Below are 23,754 nucleotides of genomic sequence, written 5' to 3' on the forward strand. Positions count from 1 at the left end.
TTGAAGAAATCTGAGTATGAATCATACTGCAATAATATTTCATCAATATTAAATTTCCTAAGATGAAATATTATATTTGATCATTTTACTATGCTTTGCTACAAAGTTTCTGTTCTTAGGGAATGGATATGGAAGTACCAGGAGGGAAGAAGCTAGACATGTAGTCTAGGGTCAGACGTAGAGACAAAAAACAGAGGTTGCCCCTCACACCAACTCCCCTGTACATACAACTGAGTTCACAGCAGAGAACAGTGCTTTATATCCTTTATTTATTGGTTTGCTGAAAAAAATTATTCCTTTGTGTGTGGGCACATACATGCCACAATGTGTGTATGAAAGTCGGGGAACAGCTTGCAGGAGGTGGTTCCCTCCTTCACTATGTGGGTTCCCAGACTGGAATTCTGACAATAGTGCCTTCCTCTAGCCACTGAGCGATCTCACCAGCTGTGGTGGTTTGAATGAGAATGAATATATTAGAGTGCATGGTCCCTGGTTGGTGGAACTGTTTTGGGAAGGACTAGGAGGCGTGGCCTTGTTGGAGGGGGTGTGTCACTGGAGGTGGGCTCTGAGGTTTCTCAGCTATTCCTGCTGCCATGCTTTTGCTCCATTATCATGGACTCTAAACCTCTGGACCTGTAATCCCAATTAAACACTTTCTTTTATAAGCTGCCTTAGTAATTATGCCTCTTCACAGTGATAGAAAAGAAACAAAAAACAAATACAGAAGTTGGTACCAGGAATGGGGTATTTGCCGTGATAGACTTAACCATGCTGTTTTTTTTTGTTTTGTTTTTTGTTGTTGTTGTTTTTTTTTTTTTAGAGGAATGTAGAAAACTTTGGCATTTATACTAGGAAAGCAATTGAATGCTATAATCAGAGATTAATGGGCCATTCTAGTAGAAGTCTGGAAGACAGTCGTGCTGAGAGATGTGTGGAAGGTGGAGGCACAGCTCAAGAGGCGGTAGAGGGGAACAATATTGGCAACTAGGCTAGGGACCATTCTTGTGATACTTTGGCAAAATATTTGGCTGTTTTCTGCCCTAGTCCTAAGAATTTGCCTGAGGCAAAATTTGAAAGTAATGGACTAATTTATTTGAAGGAGATTTCAAAACGGTCTAATATTGGCTCTCTTGCATAGTAACTAGTAATCACATTTATGTAGGTCCACAATAAAAAAAGAGCAAATGGGGCAAAAAGAAATACAAAATGTAAAGTTTGGGGAGAAAAAGAGCACCCGGAAATTTCATGTTAGAGGCAAGGTGTGTGCTTAAAAGATCAAGGTGAGGCCTGACCTTCACTGTTATAAAAAGAGGGAAGTGCCCTCAGGACAAGGCTCCACCCAGATACTCCAAAAATGTGTGAAAGCAAAAAGCCTAAGAAATATTACACCCTTGAAGAGCAATAACTAAGAAAAGCTTCTGCAGATATGACTCAAGGGCCAGGCTCCAGTCCCAAGTAGGAGGCCAGATTTGGCGGTGCTGTCCACATGGTTCTGGTTTTAGTCATGAAAGAGACCTGAGTAAAGGGGTTGTGGGGTTTTCATCTGATGTCAAGGAGAGTCACTGAGGCCAGGTGTGTAGCAGAATCCCTGCATGGAGACCCTGAGAGGCCACTGGAAGAAATTGTGAAAGTGAAGCCTGTATTGTACAGGGTGCATCAAGATGTTAGATCAGCCAGAGTCATGGGCTGCATACAGGGAGTGGAACCAGTCCGAGAGAGAGAGAGAGAGAGAGAGAGAGAGAGAGAGAGAGAGAGAGAGAGAGAGAGAGAGAGAGAGAGAGAGAGATGTCTTACAGGCAGCAAGCTGGAAGTGTGCAGCCATCTAAACCCTTCGACATCAGACAGGATTCGGAGTTGGCACTACGAGGTTTTGGTCTTTCTTCATTTTGGTATTTCTTCATTATGCTCCAATCCCTCCCCTTTGGAATCACATTACATATTCTGTGCCATTGTATGTTGGAAGTATGTAGTTTGCCTTTTGCTTTTCATAGGGAGTTGCAATTAAGCGATTGCCTTGAGATTCAGAAAAGATTTGGACTTTTAAACTGTCAAGACTGTGAGAGACTATGGAGACTTTTGGAGTAAATGCATTTTGCATTATGACATGCCACTAGCCTACGGGGACCAGGAAGTGGAATATGGTGGTTTGGATGAGAATGGCTCCTACAGGCTCACATTTGAATACGTGGTCCCCAAGTTTGGGAAGAATTGGGATGTGTGGCCTTGTTGGAGGAAGTGTGTCACTGGGGGCGGGCTTTAAGGTTTCAAAAATTCATGGCATTCCAATATTCTTTCTGCCTCCTACTTGGGGATCAAGATGTGAGCTCTCTGGCCCTGCCCCAGTAGAAGCCACAAGGTGGGCGTGGGAGAACTAGCCCAGCCTGTCGCGGGAGAGCTGGCCCTGCCCTGCTCTGGCCACCACGTGGCTTTCCTTAGATGACGGCTTCTGGTGTGGATACAGGTGGATAAAGACTCATCCTTGTAGGCGTAAGTTTTCTCGGCTTCCGCCTGGCCCAACAGTCCCACAGCTGCTTATAAAATAATCACTCAGCCAGTCAGCGGTGGCGCATGCCTTTAATCCTAGCACTTGGGAGGCAGAACCAGTCGGATCTCTGTGAGTTCGAGGCCAGCCTGGTCTACAGAGCGAGATCCAGGACAGACACCAAAATTACACAGAGAAACCCTGTCTTGAAAAACAAAAATAAACAAACAAAAAAAATCACTCAGAGGTTTAATACTATTTACAAACTGTATGACCTATGGCAAGCTTCTTGCTAGCTAGCTCTTATAGCTTGACTCAACCTGTAACTATTAATCTATGTATCACCACGTGTTCCATGGCTTTACCTGAGTCCCATTACATGTTGTTCCTTGGACAGCAGTTTGATGTCTCCTCGCCTCTGCCTTTCTTCTTCTTCCTGTCTCTTTCTTAGATTTCCTGCCTGGCTATAACCTGACTTGCCATAGGCCAGGGCAGCTTCTTTATTTATTAGCCAATAGGAGCAACACGTATTCACAGCATACAGAAAGACATCCCACAGCACATCCTCCCTTAGGGGGCTGGCCACTAGGAATTTGGTCATGCTCTATTGAATATATGGACAACAAAAAATAGACTTGCTTTTTCTTTTTTTGGGGAGTGGGAAAGTCACGGGGTGGGAGCAGACATGGGAAGACTGGGAAGTGAGAATGATCAGGGCACATGATGTGCGGTTCCCAAATAATCAATAAAAATATAATTTAAAAAAAGATGGCTGGGCAGTGGTGCCACACACCTTTAATCCCAGCACTCAGGAGTCAGAGGCAGGAGGATCTCTGAGTTTGAGGCTAGCCTGGTCAATATAGTGAGTTCCAGGATAGCCAGGGCTACACAGAGAAACCCTGTCTCAGAAAAATTGTGAGCTCTCAGCTGTTCTTGCTCCCATGTGTTTGCTCTGTCATCACAGACTCTAACACTCTGAAACCATAAGGCCAATTAAACACTTTCTTGGTCATGGTATTCTGTCACAGCAATAGAAAAGAACTACTACACCAAAGCAGGGACTCAAGCAGGATAAGAACCTGGAGGCGGAGCTGATGCAGAGGCTATGGAGAAGGCTGCTTACTCGCTTGCTCCCCATGGCTTGCTCAGACTGCTTGCTTGTATACCAGGACCACTGTCCATGGATGGCACCACCCACAGTGAGCTGGGCCCTCCTATATCAATCATCAATCAAAAAACTGCACCATAGGCTTGCTCACAGACCAGTTTGGTCGGGCCCTTTTCCAGAGGTTCCCTCGTCTCAAAGCTTGTGTTGTTGACATAAACTAACCAGCGCACAGTTCCAGCTTGATTTCTCTGTGTCTTTCAAAGCGTCTGTTTCTTCAGCAATGGGTCTTTACCATCTAGTTATGGCGGTCAGTCAAGAGCAAAGCAATACACTATGTTGTTCTGAGAGCCTCTAGGGCCTCCATAGGAAGACAGCCCACACCAGGCACCGAGAATTCATTTAATAACTCAGGTCTTCTAGGGTAACATTGTCCACCCATTCAGGGCATCACCATTCAAACACATTGTGTGTGTGTGTGTGTGTGTGTGTGTGTGTGTGTGTGTGTGTACATATATTTATAAACACACACACATATATATTAAAATAGGCATGGTGATGTATAACTTTAATCCCAGCACTCAGGAGGCAGAGGCAGGTGCGTCTCTGTGAGTTCCAAACCAGCCTGGTCTACATAATAAGTGCCAGGACAGCCAGAGCTACTGTCTCAAAATAAAATGAGTAATAGAAATAAATAAAACCACGTACTTTAAAACTGGCTTACAGATTATGACTCTCCCTGAGGCTTCTCCATCCATCCTTAGTTTTGGATTGCCTTACCATCCACCCCACTCAGACTCTTAATCCCCAGTAATCCCCATTTTCATGTGTTCTATTAGTCCTTCCTCCCTAAAGACCTCTTCCCCTCTCCCTCTCATGGGCCCTTTTTAGCTTCTTGACCTTTACAGACACTCTCATTCAGACACACAAATGTAAAAATTTGAAGACAGGACCTGTATATGTGAGAGAGCATGAGGTATTTGTCTGGGCCTGAATCACCTCATTCAATGTTAGCACTGCTAACCACCACACACTTCCTAGGAATCTCTTACCACTGACTCCTAGGCACAGAGTCTGGAGGCAGATGTCAAGCCAGCATGCTACAGAGACTAACACCATGCTAGTTCACTAAAATCCACCTTCCCTTACTCACAGTTTTTAATATTCTTCATTGTTGTATTTAGGGAGTGAACTATTTTTTCTTTTGTTTGAACAGGATCTCTGGACACAACCCAGGTTGGTCTTGAACTCTCAACCCTCCTGCTTTTGCGGCACAGTGATTATAGGTATGCGCCACTACACTCACCTTTTACATTTTAGAAGAGGTCATCATTCTTGTGACTTTTTGTTCCAGTTGTAACTTTTGAAAATCAACTATCAGTTAAACTAAATGCTCTGAATTGTCTCCATGGCCTTTTCTTGCTTGCTTGGAATTTTGTTCAGATTTGGGGATGGCTTTGAGGTCCCCTTGGTTAAATTATAGTCTCGATTTCCTTTTTGTTTACAGTTACGGTAGAGAGAGATTCTGCTTGAGTTAGAGTGGATGGCAGGACAGGCACTTGATAGCATTACACTTCTCCTCCCTGGTCCTCAATCATGTACCAGTCAGGCACTACCTCATATGAGGTACTACAAATATGATATGCTTAACCCCAAATCAGCTCAGCTATGGCTTGGGCCAGTATGGTTGAACTCTGCAGTCTGCCCGTGGCTCCACTAGGGCTAGACACTCAAAGAAGGCCTAGTTCAGACATCTAATAAAGCGTTCAGTCCAGCACTGAGGGAAGTCAGGGCAGGAACTAAGCAGGACTGAAGCAGAGACCACAGAGAAATGCTTACTAGCTTGTTCAATTTGCATTTTAATACAACCCAGCACCATGGGGCCAGGGGTGGCATGACCCACATTGGGCAGAGTCCTCTCATATCAATAATTAATGATGAAAATGCCCTGCAACATTACATACAGGCCAATCTGATGAAGGGATGACTCCAGCTTATGTCAAATTGACAAAAACTGGCCCAGACATGCACACCACGCTGGGCTGTAGACTGAACAGTGTATGCCAGGCAAACATTCCATCAACTGAGTTACACCCCAGTCCAGTATCTTTATTTTTAAATTTTTATATTAGTCTTTGATTCTTTGGATTATCCTAATATAAGGCATGAAATATGAATTTAGCATCAAATGCTATATAATTTCTCTTTCTGCCACTGGCTTCAAGGTCTAATTTTTTTTCATAAATTAAACATATTAACATTTGGAGACAGGTCAGTAGGAGCTGCTCAGGAATGGAGGCAAAGCCCTAGAGAAGAAGCAAGTAGAGAAACTGGAACAGCAGAAGCTGTCCACTAACCTAGTTGGTGAGAACTGTCATGGTTGCCTATGGGGAATACTGAAGGATTCTCTCTCTCTCTCTCTCTCTCTCTCTCTCTCTCTCTCTCTCTCTCTCTCTCTCTCTCTCTCTCTCTCTCTCTCTCTCTCTCTCTCTCTCTCTGTAGATGCCAGGTGTCAGATCCCCTGGAACTGGACTTATGGATGGTTTTGAGTCACCATATAGGTGCTGAAAATCAAACCCAGGTCTTCTGCAAGAGCAACAAGTGCTCTAAACCACGAAGCCATCTCTCCAGCCCCTCCCTGATTTTTGAAAGATTCTTAACTGCCAGGTACACAGTAAATAACAGGTAACACAAAATGCTTTTTCATATGAAAACTGTATTTAGGCCAAAAAATTTAAATGCATGACCAAAAACTGTTATTTTATCGGGAAGGATATTATTATCTCCTCTAAGAACAGCCATTTACTTCTTGGGAAAAGGATGTCTACTTGGCTCTAGTCACAGCTCCATCATTTCTACTTTCTTGGTAAGTTCAGCTTCAATGGCATCCTGGAGAAAGGAAATAAATAAGCCATAGATGAAGACACAAAAGAAATGCTATCAACTTCTACTGGTATTTAAAAAAGAGAAGTAGAAAAGGAAAGCATTACAACCAATTTTATTTTATTTATTTATTTTTTGTGGGACTAGGAAACAAATTGAGAAACTTATGAATGCTAGCTAGTCAAGCCCTCTACTACTGAACTACAATGCCATCCTTTTGTGTGTGTGTGTGTGCGCGCGCGTGCATGCACGTCTGTGCGCACTGAGTATCTGAGGAACATACATATAGTCAAGTCTACTGCTAAGTTACATTGCCAGCCCTTGTGTGTGCATATGTGTGTGTGTGTGTTACACGTGTGTGTGCACTGAGTGTCTGAGGAACGTGTGTATACTAGTCAAGTCTACTGCTAAGCTACATTGCCAGCCCTTGTGTGTGCATGTGTTAGTGTATGTAGTTTTGTTTGTGTAGTTTTGAGAGAGAGTCTGGCCATGTAGCTTTAGCTAATGTCAAACTTGAAGTCATCGTCCTGCCTTGGTCTTCTGACTACCAAAATTTTTAAAAATACTATTAGGAATGTCAACTGTGCCTTTGGATATTCACTTGCTTTTATATCAACCCACCCTCACCCCTCCAAGCCCTGCCCCAAGTTCTCGAACTCCAACTGATTCTAATAAACACCTGAAGGGACTATACCCTTAGAAAGCCATAGTGGCACATTGATGGGTGATATCATTCTGTATGCTGTAAAAATGTGTTGCTCTGATTGGTTGATAAATAAAGCTGTTTGGTGGGTAGTGGTGGCACAGACCTTTAATCCCAGCACTCGGGAGGCAGAGCCAGACAGATCTCTTTGAGTTCGAGACCAGCCTGGTCTACAGAGTAAGTTCCAGGAAAGGTGCAAAGCTACACAGAGAAACCCTGTCTCGAAAACAACAACAAAAAACAAACAAAAAAAAAAGCTGTTTGGCCAATGGTGAGGCAGAATAAGGTTAAGAGGGACATTCTAACTGGAGAGATAGGAGAGAAGAAAAGAGAGCAGAGGAGACGCTGCTAGCCACTGCCAGGTGAAGCAAGATGTAAAGATACTAGTAAGCCACGAGCCACATAGCAAAGTATAGATTTATAGAAATGGGTTAATTTAAGATGCAAGAGCTAGCTAGCAAGAAGCCTGCCATGGCCATAGTTTAAAACTGATATAAGCCTGTGTGTGTTCATTGGGTCCCAGGGGCTGCAGGACCTGAGAAAACTTACAACTACGGCACATGGGTAGACTTTTAGGTCTGTGCCCCACAATGCTGCACACAGTCTCTCTCTCATTCTCATTGCTTTATCACTTTATTCTTTAGCACTTCTCACCTGGCCTAAACAAACCAACTGCTCTCTGCAGTTTTCTTCTCCCCACTCTAGTCTGCCCCATATGCTGATTATAGGACTCTCTTCCCAAAGCACTTGCCTGATCAAAAAGCACAGCTTTGATTACTTTTTTTACTTTAAAAAATACATACATACATACATACATACATACATACATACATACATACATACAAGAACATAGCAACTGTCACCAGTCTCTTGCAGCTTCTAAGCTCAAACTCTGTAAGGTCCTTTACAATTTCTATCTCAAACCCTGTCTTGGGCTGTGTACTCCCAAGCAGCTGAACCTCATCACTCGACACAACTTAGAAATCTTATTACCTCAATTTAATAACTGTTAATTAAAAGGGGGGAAAATGGGATTACTTACTAATTCTCTCTTTGCCTCTTCAATTTTCACTTGAGCAAGAGATGGATTCTTAAAAAGAAAAACAAAACAAGGAAAGGTTTGATGAAAAGTTTGCACAGGCTCTTGTTTGGATACTGTTGGTACCATCTGGGAAGCTCTGAACCTTCAGGAGGAAGAGGTCACTATAGGTGAGGTTTTGAAGTTATAGCTTTGTTTTAGTTTGGTGATGAAACACCACGACCAAATAGCAAGTTGGGGAGGAAAGGGTTTATTTGGCTTACATTTCCACATTGTTGTGCAACACTGAAGGAAGTCAGGACAGGAACTCAAACAGGGAAGGATCCTGGAGGCAGGAGCTGATGCAGAGGCCATGGAGGGCTGCTGTTTACTGGCTTGCTCCCCATGGCTTGCTCAGCCTGCATTCTTTCTTTCTTTTCTTTGGTTTTTTGAGACAGGGTTTCTCTGTTTAACAGTCCTGGCTGTCCTGGAACTTGCTTTATACACCAGGCTGGCCTTGAATTCACAGAGATCCCCCTACCTCTCCCTCTGGAGTACTGGGATTAAAGTAATGTGCCACCACTGCCCAGCTCAGCCTGAATTCTTACAGAACCCATGACCACCTGCCTAGGACAGCCCCATCCACAATGGGCTTGGCCTTCCCCATCAATCACTAATTAAGAAAATGCATTACAGCCACATCTTATACAGAGGCGTTTTCTCAGCTGAGGTCCCCTCCTTTCAGATGACTCTAGCTTGTGTCAAGTTGACTGTTCAGTACAAGCCTGGTCCTTGGTTTGTTCTCTGCTTCCAGGTCTGCCATGTTGTACTGACCTGTTCCGCCTGCCTTTCCCACCACTATGGCTGAAACTATGAAAATACGAGCCAAATGAGTCTTTGCTCCCTTACGTTGTTTCTGCAAAGTGTCATGGTCACAGTGACACAAACAAATACAGGAGGCAGTTCACTCAAGGAGGAAAGCCACTTCACAGTACAATCCTTCACAGGGCAAGGGAAATTAGGGGGAGCAGCCGGCATACAAAAAATACCATTTGGGGAGGGAGTGTTAAAGCAGGATCTTGATGGGAAAAATTGTTCACTAAGTAATGGCACTTGCTGCCAAACCTAGTGACCTGAGTGGAATCCTTAGTAAGGGAACCAACTCTGGTCTTCACATGTACTGTGGCACCCACACCCAAAATAAATAAATAAATAAATAAATAAATAAATAAATAAATAAATAAATAAATAAATAAATAAATAAATAAATAAATAAATAAATAAATAAATAAACAAGGCGCCCACACCATAAATAAATAAATAAATAAATAAATAAATAAGGCGCCCACACCATAAATAAATAAATAAATAAATAAATAAATAAATAAATAAGGCGCCCACACCATAAATAAATAAATAAATAAATAAATAAATAAATAAATAAATAAATAAATAAATAAATAAATAAATAAATAAATAAATAAATAAATAAAATAAGACAGAACCCAAATTGGCCTTGAATTCAAGATCCTCAACCTCCCAAGTGCTGTGATTAGAGATGTGGACTACCATGCCAAGCCTACCACTGTCTTTATTTTTTGTTATTCTGATACAAATCTTTATTCTGTAGCCTAAGCTGTCTTACACCTCACAGTGGTCCTTCTGCCTCAGTCTTCCAAGCATTCAGGTTACAAATGTGAGTCACAACCTCAGTTCTGCCACTGATTTTTCAATCCCTGAAACACAAACCCACTACGCTCTGATCACTTAGTGTCTTTAGAGGAAAGTCAGAAAACGTGACTCTAAGAAAACCCATAATAACAATTACCGGCATTAAATCTAAATAGGACTCCAATTTCTTCTTCAGGGGTATCGTCTGCTGTTTTAGTTCTGTGAGTTTCTGGAAATGAAAAGAGTTTTACAGAACAGAAATATCCACAAAACTAGACAGTGTGCATTTCTGATAAAATGCAATAAAGCATTACTATTTAGGTATTTATTCATTTGTGGTGCTAAGGACAGACCCTATGGCTTCCTAAAGGTTGGCAGGCAATCTACAACTGAGCTACACCGTCCAATCCACAGGTACTTTAAATAAGAAATCAAAGAACTTCAAGTAGAATATCTTATCTCTAATAGAAATAATACTTTTCTAAAATGTTTAAAATACATTGCATTCCTACTTACTCAGTATAGGACTATAGAGACTAGCAATATAGTTCAGGGATAAAGACACTTGCAGGCAAGCCTGGTGAATTAAGGTTTTTCTGTTTTTGTTTTAATTGTATTTTATTTTATGGTATAAGGTTTTTGTTTGTTTTGTACCTTTTTTTAATGTACCCTTGGAGGTCAGAATAAGGTACTGAATCCTCTGGAACTGGAGTTACAGATGGTTGTGAGCCACCGTGGGGATGCTGGGAGACAACCTAGGTTCTCAGCAAGAGCACAAGTGACCTAACCACTTAGCCATCCCTCCAGGCGGTTTTGATTTTTATGTTTATTTTATGTGTATGAGTGTTATGCCTGCATATATGACTGTGAGCCATATGTATGCCTGTTGCCCACAGAAGCAGGTGCTAGGTCCCCTTCAACTGGAGTTACAGATAGTTGCGAGCCACCATTGTGGGTGCTAGGAATTAAATCTGAGCCCTCTCAAGAGCAGCCAGTGCTCTTAATTGCTGAGCATCTCTCTAGTCCCCTGATGAACTAAGTTGGATCCTTAGGACCAATGTGAGGGAAAGAAACCAAATTCCTCCAAGTGGTGTGCACTGTGTGGAGGCCGGAGGTTGACAATGGGTGCCTTTCTCAGTCACTCAACACCGCTGTTTTTTGAGATAGTGTCCTTCAGTAAATGTGCAGTTCACTGAGAGGCTAGACGACCTGGCCCAGGAGTAACCAGCTCCTTATGTCCCCTGCAAACCCTTACCTACACTCCCCAGTGTGAGAGGAGAAGGCTGTCAGTGCCTGACAGGAACCTGGAACTGCTGCTCAGTAGTTATGTAAACTTGGGAAAGTTACCTATCTTCTCCATAGTTCCTGATAACACAGGAACTGGCCGTCCTTAGTCCCTAACTGAGGAGTTACAGACATGTGCAGCCATCCTCAGCTTTTACTTGGGTGCTGGGGATCCAAACTCACGTAAGCACTTCACCAACAACTGAGCTGTCTCCCTCACCCTGGGACCTGCATTTCCTACTATACACTTGAGAACACAGTAGAGGGCCCTCAGCAGAGTAGAGGGCCCTCAGCAGATACTACCCTTGGATCTTAGCCTTCAGAATCATGAACAAAACAAACTTCTATTTTGACTGCTCATATATTATCCAGTCTGTGGTATTCTGTTACAGCAGCAAAAGACAGACTAAGACAGGAAGCTTACCTCTGAAAGTGCCACTAGTGACCGATGAGACAGAGACGCATCCATGCCTCTGGCTGAAAGTTGCTCCTACAATATGAGGAAAAAGAGTTCTGTTGAAAAATCAATTTGAAAGCAACCATCATGAACATTTTTCAACATGCAATAAAGAATGCTACAGATCACAAATTAAAAAGCACACATGCATCTAAGCTAGTTTATGTTACTTGTGAATCCTTTTCACACTTAGATGTGTGGAGAAGAGGGGTGCCGAGTGTAAGGGTTTGAACGCTCGACTTGTGAACCTGGAGTTGCTGCTCAGTAGTTGCATACCCTTGGGGGGTTACAGACCTTCCCTGTGGGCTTGTCATCTACCGAAGGGACTGGTACACTTTCTACCCTGAGGACAAAGGTCTAAAAGGCTAGCTAGATACAGTTCTTCATACACACCTCTGCAGCTTTGATTCCAAACCTGAACTCCGCTGCCTTTGCCTTCAGGAAGTCCATGTTCTGAAGACGACTGTCAACTTTGGCCCTTTCCACAGACAGATGCAGCTCTGCCTTCTTGAGATCTCTTCCAAAAGTAAAATTAAAGCGTTTTTTTCTTCTCAGTAAAGGGTTGTTTAAAAAAACAAGAAAACCAACGCCCTCTTCAGGGATTTAACTCTGTCTTGGCCAATATAGATAAGCTACTTGCCAGCTATCCCACAAGTTGTACATCCCAGACTACAGTGCATTCTGTAGGGCATTTGCCCCGACATGCTGCCAATGTGGGACTTTTCTCAAGGAACATAAAAATATTGGCATTAATCTATCCTTAAATTATTCTTGGACAAACTAAACCTGCCATTCAAAAAAGTGGTTTAATATATATCCTAAGCCAATTTGAAATACAGGATCCCAAAGACCTCTCTCTATATGTGACCTGACACAGTGTCCAACACATACATTTTCTTTATTTGGTGAGTACATTTGTATGTCACCAAATTCCTCTGCATTTACATAAATGCTATCCACCGGTTCTAATCTCTGGGGCAATAAGAATCTAAAGGCGCCGGGCGGTGGTGGCGCATGCCTTTAATCCCAGCACTCGGGAGGCAGAGCCAGGCGGATCTCTGTGAGTTCGAGGCCAGCCTGGGCTACCAAGTGAGCTCCAGGAAAGGCGCAAAGCTACGCAGAGAAACCCTGTCTCGAAAAAACCAAAAAAAAAAAAAAAAAAAAAAAAAGAATCTAAAGGCTTGCCGGGCGATGGTGGCGCACGCCTTTAATCCCAGCACTCGGGAGGCAGAGCCAGGCGGATCTCTGTGAGTTCGAGGCCAGCCTGGGCTACCAAGTGAGTTTCAGGAAAGGCGCAAAGCTACACAGAGAAACCCTGTCTTGAAAAACCAAAAAAAAAAAAAAAAAAAAAAAAAGAATCTAAAGGCTCACAGCATCAAAAAAGGGACATTAGAGTGACAGAAAAAAAGCATACCAAAATATGTGACTTGAAATTATGAGGTAGTTTGTGAGTTTAAACATTTGAAACTTATAAAACTACATATTTTTAACAAAGCAAAAATAAATATATGGGTAATAAACTGTATAAAGTAAAATGTGGAATCTGCAGCTAAGCACCTCCTGAGCTGCTCAGGCAGCCTTGGACTTAGAGCTCCTGCCTCAGCCTTCCAGAAGCTGGGATTACAGCCCTGTGCCATCATGCCCGGCTTGACAAGATCCTACTAATGTCTTTATAATTCAAAATGTCAACATTGCAACTCACTCTCGTAGACATTTTTCTAACACTAATGTTGCAGTCAGATTTTTTCCAAGTTTTCCCAATTCAAGCTTGATTTCTTCACTTTTGGACTTGGTACGAAAAAGGTCAGAAGTCAAATCATTCACTGCAGGAATAAAACTGAAAGAGAATCTTGGTTACACGGACAAGCTGAGGAGAAGCACTGCCTAAAAATGGTCTTCTCTGTAGACTTTATGTAACCACACTGTTCCGTCCACTTACACAATTGCCACATGCGGCTGTTGTTGCCTGAAATGCCCTTCAGCAGGCCAAACTCCTGTTTTCCCTACCAAACTCAGGTAGGCTGAGTGCAGTGGTGCACACCTGTGTTCCCAGGACTGGGAGGCAGAGGCGGGCAGATCTCTGAGTTCAAGGACACCCTGGGCTACAGTGAGTTCCAGGCTAACCAGGGATACATAATGAGACCGTGTTTTAACAAAAATAAAAACAACACAAACAAACAAAACCCCCTCAGAAAAGAAAAAAACCTCAGGGAAGATTTACACATCCTGAATTCATTACCTTTTGTCTGTGCTTGCCAGGGAGAGCATCTTTAGTCGTAGAGTGCAGCTGCTACATGGTGGTAGACTCTCTCCATTGTCCTTCCCTCTCATTTGACCAAGAAACTGTCTTTGAGGTGATGCCTATCTCCCTACTCATCTCTGCTTTCCTAGTATTACACTATGCAAATGTACTTGGTATCAGAAGAACTGATTTGGTCTACACCACTGTGCCACGTAGTCTACATGTTCTTACACTTACAACACTACTCTTCAAGAATTATATAAATCCCAAACCTTTACACTGGCAGTTATGCACAACACACTTATGTGTACTTTTCTGATCACAGTAAATTGCAGTAGTAGTCCTAGCTAACAATGACCACCAACAGCAGTCATATGGCCTTTGGAGTCAGATTTGCTGAGAATCTCATTCTTCAGTTTCCTCTGAGGATCCGTGGGAAAATTACATCATTATATAGGTGAAATGTCTATTTCAAACAATGACGGTCCTTAGCAAGGTGGTGATGGTGCATGCCTTTAATCCCAGCACTCAGGAGACAGGGGCAAGCAGATCTCTACAAGTTCGAGGCCAGCCTGGTCTACAGAGTAAGTTCCAGGACAGCCAAGGATACACAGTGAAATTGTGTCTCCAAAAAAAAAAAAAAAGAAAGAAAGAAAAAGAAAAAAAGAAAAGAAAAGAAAAAGAAAAGAAAAAAAGGGTTCTTAACTTATTCAATGTTGTATATGACCAAAATTTGCCATGCTCAACCAGATCATTTAACCTACTACTGTTCCTGTTTGTTTGGTGGTGGGAGGATCCTCACATAGTACACACTGGCCTCAAACTCCCTCAGTAGCCGAGGATGACCTTGACTTTCTGATCTTCCTGCCTCCACCTCCTGGGTGCTGGACTTATTATAGGTATAATATACCCACATACCCAGTTTCCAGCCATTCTAATTTGCTTTCTGGTGTTGTGATAAAGATCAGGACCAAAAGCAACATAGAAAAAGGGTTTATTTTAGCTCACAGATACAATACAACACTTAGGGAAGTCTCAGGGCAGGAACTCAAGCAAAAACAGTGGAGGAACACTGCTTACTGGCTCCATCTCTCCGGCTTCTACTCAGCTAGCCTCCTTAAACAGCCCAGGGTCACCCACCCATGGTACTGCTGAGCTAACTAGAACTCAGCACACACACAGACATACACAGACAGACAGACAGACAGACAGACAGACACACACACACACACACACACACACACACACACACCAACAACAACAAAAAAAAACCCCACCCAAACCAATCAACCAACCTACCAAATAAACAAAACAACCACCTCAGCACTTTTGCATTTATTACTAATTTTCTTTGCAGAATTACTGTGAGAACCAAAAAAATCCTTAGATCAAGGCCTTACAGCACATTCTGCTATGGAAACATAGACGAAAACCATTACAATAATTACCTTGCTAGTGAAGTATCCTTTGTTTCCAGGGCTACTGCACTGTCAACCAATGCATTCAGAAACCTGGAACCAGTGTTAGACAGATTGGCCGGGGAAAAATTCACACTCTCCATGAGAAAGTCTTGAAGATGCTTGGCTGAAATGATAAAAGCATTCATGGTTGTCTCAGATGTTTTGTCCTTTTTGTTCTTTAAACTTTTATTGTAGTTTTGTTTGTTTGTTTAAGATTTATTCTGAGCCAGGCATGGTGGTGGAAGCCTTTAATCCCAGCACTCCAGAGGCAGGGGCACCCAGAATTAACCAAAACCAAAACAGAGAACCTCTGATTTTGAGGCTAACCTGGTCTACACAGAGAGTTCCAAGACAGCCAGGGCTACACAAAGAAAGCCTACCTCAAAATATATATATATATAATTATTATATTTGTAATTGTGTGTGTGTGTGTGTGTGTGTGTGTGTGTGTGTGTGCACTTTGGGCACAGGTGCCATGGAGGCCAGAGACATTGCAGTTGTGGAGCACCCAGTGAGGGTGTTGGGAACCAACTTGTTCAATCCCAGGACCCACACAGTAGGACACAGAACTGACTCCTGTGAGTTGCCCTCTGACTTCCACATGCTCATGTACCCATCCCTCAAAAGCAGTAAAGAGAATTAAAAAAAAACAAAAACAAAAACAGGGTCTCACATAGACCTGGAATTCACCATGTAGACCATGATGGCCTTGAATTCAGAGATCTGCCTGCTCCTGACTCCTGAGTTCTAGGACTAAAGATGCATGCCACCATATCCATAAATGTATTAAGAAAATTAAGAAAGAACCCCAGAGTGGGAGGAGTTCCAAAGAAGGAATATCCCAGAAAGATATTAGTCATTCCCTTATTTTGTTGGAGATATATATATATATATATATATATATGACCAACAAAAAAGAGGGAGGGGGGTGGCGCACGCCTTTAGTCCCAGCACTCAGGAGGCAGCGCCAGGCGGATCTCTGTGAGTTCGAGGCCAGCCTGGGCTACCAAGTGAGTTCCAGGAAAAGGCACAAAAAAACAATAAAAAAAGAGAGGGGGAAAATACTTGAGACAGTCTTGCTATATGATCCAAGTTGACATTGCATTCATCACAGTTCTCCTGCCTCTGCCTTCTGAACGCTGGGATCACAAGCTTACACCATCATGCCTGGCTTATAGTAGGAACTTTTAAGCAGTTCCCTAATACACAGCCCATGGTATTTGTCCAAGTCTCACACTTCATGGCTGCTACCTCTGGTGGTGTCCTGCAAACTATGTAAAGGGAAAAGGGAAAAAACTACAAATGTCTTTCTTGTTAGGCTAATAAGCTTTTTTTTTTTTTTTTTTTTTGAGACAGGATCTCACTATGAAGCCCAGGCTGACCTTGAACTCACAGATATCCTCCTGCCTCTGACTCGAAAATAATGGGATTAAAGGCATTCCTCCACCAATCCCTCACCCCAGCAAATTTAATTCTCTTTTAGGATTCACCGTTTTAATAGCAGAGTATCAATAAAACATACTATAGTGAAATTTCTAATTTGGAAGTTACTATAATAGAACAGAAGCCAATTTGTCTTAAAAAAATGATAATTTTTTAAGTAGTGGTAGTGGCGCACGCCTTTAATCTAATGATAATAATCAATTCTACTAGTCTATCCTAATCTTGGGCACTTTAGTGTTGTAAAATTTAGTTACCTCTTTCGAAATTCTAGACTTAACTCACCTTCTGATTCATATTCACTTGCTTTCTGTTTTAAGTCCTCTATTACCAGGGAGATGTCCCTGTCCCGGACCCTGTTGCGTTCCGAAAGGTGATATAAAATTTCTGTCGTCCGTGGGTTCACCTCATACTGTGGAATGGGATGGTCTCCAAATATTTTTTTCAACCACGCAGCAACCTAACCATTAAAAGGTAAGCCTTGTTATAATGCCACGACGGAATCTGACAAGAAAGTGCTCTGCTTGCAAACTAAACGTTTCCTGTGACTCTCCTGGGGTCCTACTTCACATCCTGACTTGTCAACAAGCGAGCGGGCAAGTGAAAAGTCGGAATTACCAAAGAACATCAATCACTCTTTCCCAACGCTGCAAACGCAGCACCGGCAAAAACAAAACAAACAAAAACAAAACCCCGCGTTGCCTCCCCGGGAAGGTGTTAATAAGCGAATATGAACGCATGACGGATGACCCGTGCACGGTCTGAAAAGCCGGTGGCCCCCAACACACCCTCAACCCCCGCAGTGCCAGGCGGCTCCCGGAGTGGGGCTGCGGCTCAGGTGTTTAAGTTCTAGACTGAAGCAGCAGAGGTTGGGCTGCACCGGGCGGGTTGGTGTTCGGAATCCCACTCCAGCCTGCAGCCAGGGGCTCCAAACAGCGGCTGGGTGGGTCGCCGAGAAAGGGAGGGCACGGCCTCCTCCGGGGCCTCCGGGGCCTCCGGGCCCACAAGGGGCCTCCGGGGTCGCGACGGCACCGTGGGGGTCGGGACAAAACCAGCGGTGGCGGCCAGCATGGAGCCCCGGCCGATGAGCGGCCCCAGAAGGGTTAGCAGGTTCCCGACCCAGCTCCGGATGTCACCTGCGAGTCTCTCTCCTCCGGCGCCGCCATGGCCACCGCTCCTGCCACCTCACTCTCAAAACCTCGCGGGGAACGCCCCCAGGCTCCACCCCCTCACCGTTGGGTCCGCCCCCTCGACCCCGGGAATTCTGGGAGTTGTGGTTTTTATTGAGTCCAAGGCCCAGGAACCCCGGAACTAGGCTAACCAAAGGCTTCAGCAGGCTTTGCAGCATCCGAGCCTGCTGTGTTATAATCGTAAAAATGAGAAGAGCTGCTAGAAACAAGTTTTTTTTCTTATATTTATTCACTTGAATCAACTTGTCATTAAAAATACCTGTCACAGCCGGGTGGTGGTGGCGCACGCCTTTAATCCCAGCACTTGGGAGGCAGAGCCAGGTGGATCTCTGTGAGTTCGAGGCCAGCCTGGTCTCCAAAGCGAGTTCTAGGAAAGGCGCAAAGCTACACAAAGAAACCCTGTCTCGAAAAACCAAAAAAAAAAAAAAAAAAAAAACCTGTCACTTCCAGTTTTTTAGTCAAGAGATACTGTTGCTGATTGCATAAACCTAATAAATAATTTTTTGGACACGGTGGCACATTCCTGTAATCCCAGCACTAGGAAAGCTGAGGCAGAAGGATTGCCAATAGTTCAAGGCCAGCCTCCATTCCATAGTGATATTGTAAGTTCCATGTCAGCCTGAGCTATAGTGTGAGACTATCTCAAACAAACAAACACTCCAAAGGCTCTCAGGGGTTGAGGTCCATAACTGGGAGTTAATAGAGTGCTTGCCTGAAGTGCAGGAAGGGCTGGGTTGGATCCCCAGCAGATCATACACTGTATGTGGTAGTACACACTTGTAATTCTAGCATTTGGGAAGGGAGGGGGTGATCAGAAGTTTAAAGCCATCGTCAACTACATAGAAAGTTCATGGCCAAACCCAGTTATATGAAACCTGTCTTAGTTAGGGTTTTTTTGCTGTGAAGAGACACCATGACCACCACAAATATTATAAAGAAAACATTTAACTGGGGTGGCTTGCTTACAGTTTCAGAGGTTCAGTCCATCATCATGATGGGGAGCATGGTGATGTGCAGGCAGATGTGGTGCTGGACCTGAGAGTGCTACCTCTTGAAGGCCACAGGAAGTCAACTGACAGTCACACTGAAGGAAGCTTGAGCAAAAGAGACCTCAAAGTCCACCCCTACAGTGACACACTTCCTCCAACAAGGCCACACCTCCTAATAGTGCCACTCCCTTTGGGGGCCATTTTCTTCCAAACCACCACAAAACCCTGTCTCAAAATATCAAAACAAAATTAACTTTTTACTATACTCTGGCATAGGAGCTGCAGTAATCTTAACATCAGTTTCTGCTATCAAGGATCTAAATGTCCTTAAGATTGATTTATTTAAATTTTTATTACATTTCAAAATTTGTTTGGGGGGCACAAGTGAGGGGGGGTCAAAACACAACTTTCAGGAATAAATAGATCCTTCTGTACACTGTGAAGTTGTGTTGCTCTCATTGTTAATAAAAAGCTGATTGGCCGATGGCCAGGCAGGAATTTGGGGGACAGAAAGATTACTGGGGAGAAGAGCAGAGTCAGAGGAGTCACCAACCAGATGAGGCAGAAACAGCATGAAAGGTACATAGATGAGGTAAACGGGCCTCGGGACAGCACATAGATGAATAGAAATGGGTTGATTTGAGTTGTAAGAGCTGGCTGGAGACAGGCCTAAGCTATGAGCTGAGCATTTATAACTAATAAGAAGTCTCTGTGTGGTTATTTGGGAGGGATTGCTGGGACACAGGGAAACTCTGCCTACAGATTCTCTCCTTCCAACATGTGGGTCCCTGGGATCCAACTTGAAGATCACACTTGGGATCAAGTCTTGAAAGCAATCACCTTTACCTATGGGGCCAGCTCCATAGCCTTTTTAGCTATTTATATTTGATTTGGGGCTTTCTCGTGTAGCTCAAGCTGGCCGAAAAGATGCCATCTATCAGAGAATGACTCTGAACTCCTGATATTTCGTCTATGTATATGTCTTCTGTATTTCACTCTGTAGTCAAGGACCACTTTCTACTTCTGATCTCTTACTTCCAACTCCCAAGTATGGGGATTTTTTTTCCAAGACTGCTGGTGCTGGCATTAGGTAGTCTGAATAGCTGGGTTATTTGTTTGTTTGTTTGTTTGTTTGTTTGTTTTTTAAAGGCCATTCCATCATTAACATCCTCTAATCCTTTTTTTTTTAAAAGATTTATTTATTTATTATGTATACAGTATTCTGCTTGCATGTGTCCCTGCAGGCCAGAAGATGGCAACAGATCTCATTATAAGTGGTTGTGAGCCACCATGTGGTTGCTGGGAATTGAACTCAGGACCTCTGGAAGAGCAGTCAGTGCTCTTAACCTCTGAGCCATCTCTCCAGCCCCTGGATAGCTGTTTTTTGATTGACATTCCTTTTGTTCAAAGCAGCCAGTGCAGCCTGAAAGAGACGAACAGTTAGGGACTTATGGAGTTAGCTGGCAGTTAGGGAGTCAATTGCTCCGTTTTTTCAACATCATTGTTTATTTAGAGGAAAATGTATAGTCAGAAAGGGTGCTTATAATAAGAACTTTAAAAATGTCTCATTAGCCAGATGTGGTGGTGCTGTGGAATAATCCTTTTCTACACCATAAATATGCATTACTCTCATTTGCTAATAAGAAGCTGACTGACCAATAGCTAGGCAGGAGGAGATTGAGTGCAAGAGCCAGACTAGAAGAATTCTGGGAAAAGGAAGGGTGAAGTCAGAGAGTTGCTGGCAAACACAGAAGATGAGAATGCTGTACTGAGAAAAGGTACCAAGCCAGGTGACTAGACATAGATAAGAAATATGGGTTAATTTAAATGTAAGAGCTAGTTAGTAATAAGGCTGAGCTATCGGCTGGTCATTATTTATAATTTTTATAATTTATAATTAATGTAAGCCTCTGTGTGGTAATTTGGGAAGCAGCTGCTCAATATTTGGGAACAGGTAGTCAGGACAGGAAACATCTGATTACATATGACACCCAAACATTAGGCAAGAATTTCCACATAAAGCCTGAAAAAGCTTTAAAAAAAGATTCTAAACACAAAAAAATGGAGTCAAACTTGACTTCTTGGTAACTGCTTTTTCTTGGGTAGGCTCTGTTTGCTTGCAGCAAATGGGTGTGGCTCCCTTAAGAGATGGCTTCCTGATTCAATCTTGCTCAGGCGAAAACCAAGCCACTCTTTTAAGAGGCACGGCTAGCTCAGTTAGCAGAGCATGAGACTCTTAATCTCAGGGTCATAGCTCAAGCCCCATGTTGGGCGCCAGAGGAAGCGTTATTCTAATTAATTTTATCAATAAAAAATTGGAAGTCAAATTATTGGGGTAAGAACCCCAAAGATCAGTGAACCAGGAGGAGCTACCAGTTGCTTCCTACTTCTTCTGTTCCTCCATCCAAAAAGGCCTAGATCCTCTCTCCACTCTGCCTTATCACTTCCTGTCTCCTCTCTGGTTAACTAGTGGCTAACTCTGCCCTCTGACTCCAAGCAAGCTTTATTTGTCAGAACAGAAACAAAATATCACACAACATGGTGGCTCATATCTATAATCTCAGTGTTCAGAAGGCTGGAGCTGGAGGATTGTCATGAGTTCCAGGCTACAGGGTGAGACCTTATCTCAAAAAAAAAAAAAAAAAAAAAAAAGAAAGAAAAAGAAAAGGAAAGAAAGAAACAAATCATTAACACTAATAGTGATTTTAATTCTTATTGCATTTATTTGGTGTGTGTGTGTGTGTGTGTGTGTGTGTGTGTGTGTGTGTGTGTGTGTAGCATGTGTGGAAATCATGGGGCAACTTGAGGGAGTTAGCTTTCCTTCTACTATATGGGTCTCAGAGATTGAACTCAGGTTGTTAGGATTGGCAGTAGGTACCTTTACCTGCTGGATCACCTGCCAGCCACTAATAGAGATTTTAACAGTGATTTTAGAGTGCATAACATTTGTTCAGAGGGAGGGCCCTTCTTATCTAGCTCACTACATCACTACAAATTTTTCTAAACATCCCTTGCAATTTTATTATTTTTGTAACTAATCTCCTGGCCACCTTAAGTGTGTTCATACTCACCCTTTGTTCCCTGGAAAAGCTTGCATATTTATCTCTGGCTCCTTTTGACAATGCAGTAGTTAGAGAAAGGATTACTGACCATGCATTGGCAAGCCATGTTTCAGGAGATGGCATTTTTAACCCAGTTATTCATAGTATTAGCCACACTAAAGCTTTCAATGTAGGCCAACTTTGCGTATAGTAAGCTAAAAGATGCCGCTTCAAACAGTTACAAGTGAAGCCAATGCTAAGTCTCCACTATCATATAGTACCCAGCTCCACAAAGAAAATTCTAGGCATATCACATACAAAAAACAAAAAACAAACCAAAAAAAAAAAAACAAAACAAACAAACAAAAAAAAACAAAACTCAGCATTGTAAAATTCTGTGGGGGAAGGACTGGAAGATGGCTCATTAGTTCAGAGCACTTGCTGCTTTTACAGAGGACCTCAGTTCAGTTCTCAGCACCCATTGTAAAACAGATGTTTTCTGTCCTGACCTCCCAGTCCCAAATAAAATCACAGATGCTTATATGAATTATAAATCCTCGGCCAATAGCTCAGGCTTGTTACTAGCTAACTATTATACTTAAATTAACCTATATTTTTATTTATACTCTGCCATGTGGCAATACCGTTATTAGCATGGCATATTCATCTTCTGTTCCTCTGTGTCTGGCTGGTGATTCTTCAGACTCCATCCTTCTTCCCATCATTCTTAATTTGGTTGCCCTACCTACATTTCCTGCCTGGCTACTGGCCAATCAGCATTTTATTAAACCAATTCCAGTGACAAATCTTTACAGTGTATAAGAGGATTATTCCAAAGCAGCCCATACTAGGTGTAAATCTAGTTCCAGGGGATTTGATGCCTCTTCTGGCCTCTGAAGGCACTTGCAAGCATGTAATATACATACTTACACTCTCACATACAAATATACATAAAATAAAAAAGTAAAATCTTAAGATAAATGCGGTGGCACATGCCTTTATTCCTAGCATTTGGGAGGCAGAGTCAGGTGGATGAATCTCTGTGAGTTCAAGGATAGCCTGTTTTACATAGTGAGTTCCAGGACAGGCAGGTCTACATAGAGAGACCCTGTCTCAAAACAAACAAAACCAAAAGAACAACAATAATTAAAATAAATTTTTAAAAACCCTGTGAGTAAAATATGCTGCTCTCCAATTTCATAGAGTAGGTGTAGGGTGTGTGTGTGTGTGTGTGTGTGTGTGTGTGTGTGTGTGTGTGAGAGAGAGAGAGAGAGAGAGAGAGAGAGAGAGAGAGAGAGAGAGAAGAATGAGAGAAAGAATAATTTATATCCTTTTTATTCCAAAAGAGAAAGTATAATAGAATCTCCAGGGTTACAAAAGTAGTTGTTGGCAGAAGAAAACTTGAGACGTATTTGAATCTAGAATGGTGTGTTTTGATTTTGGACCATTTTCAGTAGGACTATCAACCACTCTACTCAAACTCCTTGTGATTATTAGAAGTTTTGAGCCTATCTAATTTAGACGGGATTCTTCCCACTCCCCTCCCCAACTGGGCATTGAACCCAAAGCCTTCTACACCCTAAGCAGCTACTTTTGAGATTTGTTCTTAGCCCCTTGACTGATTGATTGACTGATTGACAAGGTCTTGCTGTGCCCAGGCTAGCCTTGCATTTGTTAATCTTTATCCTTTAACTTCCCCAACAAGGTAGCTGGAATTAGAGGACTGAGTCTTCAGGCCCAGATTCCCTGAAAAGATTATTTTAGATGGAACCTTAAAGAACGTCAGTTC

General features: G+C 42.8%; 1 protein-coding gene across 1 annotated transcript; it reads right to left on the minus strand.

Annotated features, from left to right (window-relative positions):
* Positions 1–6,283: 6,283 nt before the first annotated feature.
* Haus1 (HAUS augmin like complex subunit 1) lies at positions 6,284–18,002 on the minus strand. Its single transcript, XM_006973854.4, has 9 exons — positions 17,882–18,002; positions 17,031–17,205; positions 15,294–15,429; positions 13,306–13,440; positions 11,997–12,120; positions 11,571–11,636; positions 10,020–10,091; positions 8,216–8,263; positions 6,284–6,476 (listed from the first exon to the last, which is right to left on the minus strand). The coding sequence occupies exons 1-9, from the start codon at positions 17,909–17,911 to the stop codon at positions 6,426–6,428; spliced, it is 837 nt and encodes a 278-aa protein (XP_006973916.1). The 5' UTR covers positions 17,912–18,002; the 3' UTR covers positions 6,284–6,425.
* Positions 18,003–23,754: the final 5,752 nt, after the last annotated feature.

The sequence above is a fragment of the Peromyscus maniculatus genome, chromosome 19 (assembly GCF_049852395.1).
Source record: "Peromyscus maniculatus bairdii isolate BWxNUB_F1_BW_parent chromosome 19, HU_Pman_BW_mat_3.1, whole genome shotgun sequence".
In the NCBI taxonomy this organism is placed as follows: Eukaryota; Metazoa; Chordata; class Mammalia; order Rodentia; family Cricetidae; genus Peromyscus; species Peromyscus maniculatus.

What these genes read in the sequence shown, in the direction of transcription:
- Haus1 (XM_006973854.4), bottom strand. Translation starts at nt 17,911, where the DNA reads ATGGCGGCGCCGGAGGAGAGAGACTCGCAG. An exon ending in AAGGATACTTCACTAGCAAG is followed by an intron (nt 13,441 to 15,293) that starts GTAATTATTGTA and finishes ATTCTCTTTCAG; the next exon opens with TTTTATTCCTGCAGTGAATG. An exon ending in AAGAGGCAAAGAGAGAATTA is followed by an intron (nt 6,477 to 8,215) that starts GTAAGTAATCCC and finishes TCCTTTCTCCAG; the next exon opens with GATGCCATTGAAGCTGAACT.